This window comes from Puntigrus tetrazona, chromosome 13 (assembly GCF_018831695.1).
Source record: "Puntigrus tetrazona isolate hp1 chromosome 13, ASM1883169v1, whole genome shotgun sequence".
Taxonomy (NCBI): Eukaryota; Metazoa; Chordata; class Actinopteri; order Cypriniformes; family Cyprinidae; genus Puntigrus; species Puntigrus tetrazona.
In genome coordinates this window covers 21,027,556-21,029,021 of record NC_056711.1, presented here as the reverse complement: position 1 = coordinate 21,029,021, position 1,466 = coordinate 21,027,556, and the positions used below count along the sequence as shown (strand labels likewise).

The window sequence follows — 1,466 nt, the reverse complement described above, 5'->3', positions numbered from 1 at the left end:
ATAATTTATTTAATTTTTTTCAGTTAAGGTACTTGTTAAAAAGAACGTGTTAATGTTTCAAAATTGCCTCTGAACATTATTTCCTTGGTTGTGGGAATGTTTCCTTTTATTATTTGGCAAACTTTAGAGGAACGCTTCCTGAATGAATGATGTTTTTGTTTTAACGCTTCAAGAATGTTTTTGTTCTGTCGATGTTGCTGAAAGAAGGCGCGTAGTTTTGGGAGAACCTTGACGGAAAAAAGTTTTCGAATTAAAAAAAAAAAAAAGTTGAATATTAGGTTGTTTTTGTCGTTTCTGTTTATTCATGTCACGGGGCAGACGAGACGAGAGGCGCGCGGATCCAAACGCGACGCTTTATTACAGAACATGATGGAAACAGGCAGGTGTTTCGACGATAACTCGACGACAGTCCACGGCTAACTTAATCCGAAAGGACAAAACGGAGCAAAAATACAAAGTGAATAAACAATACTCGACCGTTTGATCGGGAACCGAGCGGATCGACAGGATAACAAGCTAACAAGGGGGAGGAGCTAACCAGTCGCCAAGGAAACTAACGAAGTGGCGAAAAGGAACACTTCAAAATAAGAGTCGACGATTCATAGTTTTATTCACCTAATAATAATAATAATAATAAGTACAGTGTTCATTCGGTGAACACCCTTTGGTATAATTCATTATAAACGCTTGTTTTTTTCACCAGAGAATAAATAAAAGGAAATTGCAAGTTTTCGTCACAATTCCGACTTCTTTCTGCAAAACAGTTTTTACAAAGTAAAAGACCTTTTACGTGAAAACGCCTCGCAATTGCAGTGACAGAACTGCGAGATATAAGCTAAAAGTCAACATTTTCATATCTTATTCGATTAAAGTCAATTTATTGATTCACTTACGCTTCAGTGGCATGAACTGATTTAAAGGCGGAGCGGGTGAAAGTCTCTTCATGTTCACGAGAGCGCTCACAAAGCGCATGTATTTATCTGCGTGTGGTCTGTGGGAAGCGTTCGACCAATCAGATCGTCCGGCCCGAGGGCACCGATAGGCGGACGGGGTTTATTGCATCTAAACGCTCTGTAGTTGTTGACGGTTTGGTTTCTTTTGCCAGCCTTACTCTATTAATTGCATGTAATCCTCCGTGTCTCCGTCTCCCTCCAGAACTCCTTCCTGTCTGCTGACACCGAGGAGGACATCTTCGCTCACTTGGGTTTAGAGTATATCGAACCTCGGCAACGAAACGCCTAGATGCTGTTCTGGAGAGACTCGACACGTTTTAAATCTTCTCTTGTCTTATATTGATAGAAATACTGTCAAATGGCCACGTATTATTCTCATTTAAAATGTCCGTTTTCTCAGTGAATGTGTGCTGAAGTGTCATTACTCCAGTGATCTTCAGAAATCATTCTAATACGCTGATTTTTTTATTTTTGTTGAAACCGTGATGCATTTTATTTTCCAGGATTCATATA

The 1,466-nt window shown here is 39.6% G+C and overlaps 1 protein-coding gene across 1 annotated transcript in view; it reads left to right on the top strand.

Moving 5' to 3' along the window:
• LOC122356507 (DNA nucleotidylexotransferase-like) overlaps positions 1-1,257 on the top strand; it is a 14,390-nt gene extending 13,133 nt beyond the window's left edge. The window contains exon 11 of the mRNA XM_043255253.1: positions 1,156-1,257. Coding sequence (XP_043111188.1) covers positions 1,156-1,242 — 87 coding nt within the window. The 3' untranslated portion in view covers positions 1,243-1,257. The remainder of the gene's footprint in view (positions 1-1,155) is intronic.
• Positions 1,258-1,466: the final 209 nt, after the last annotated feature.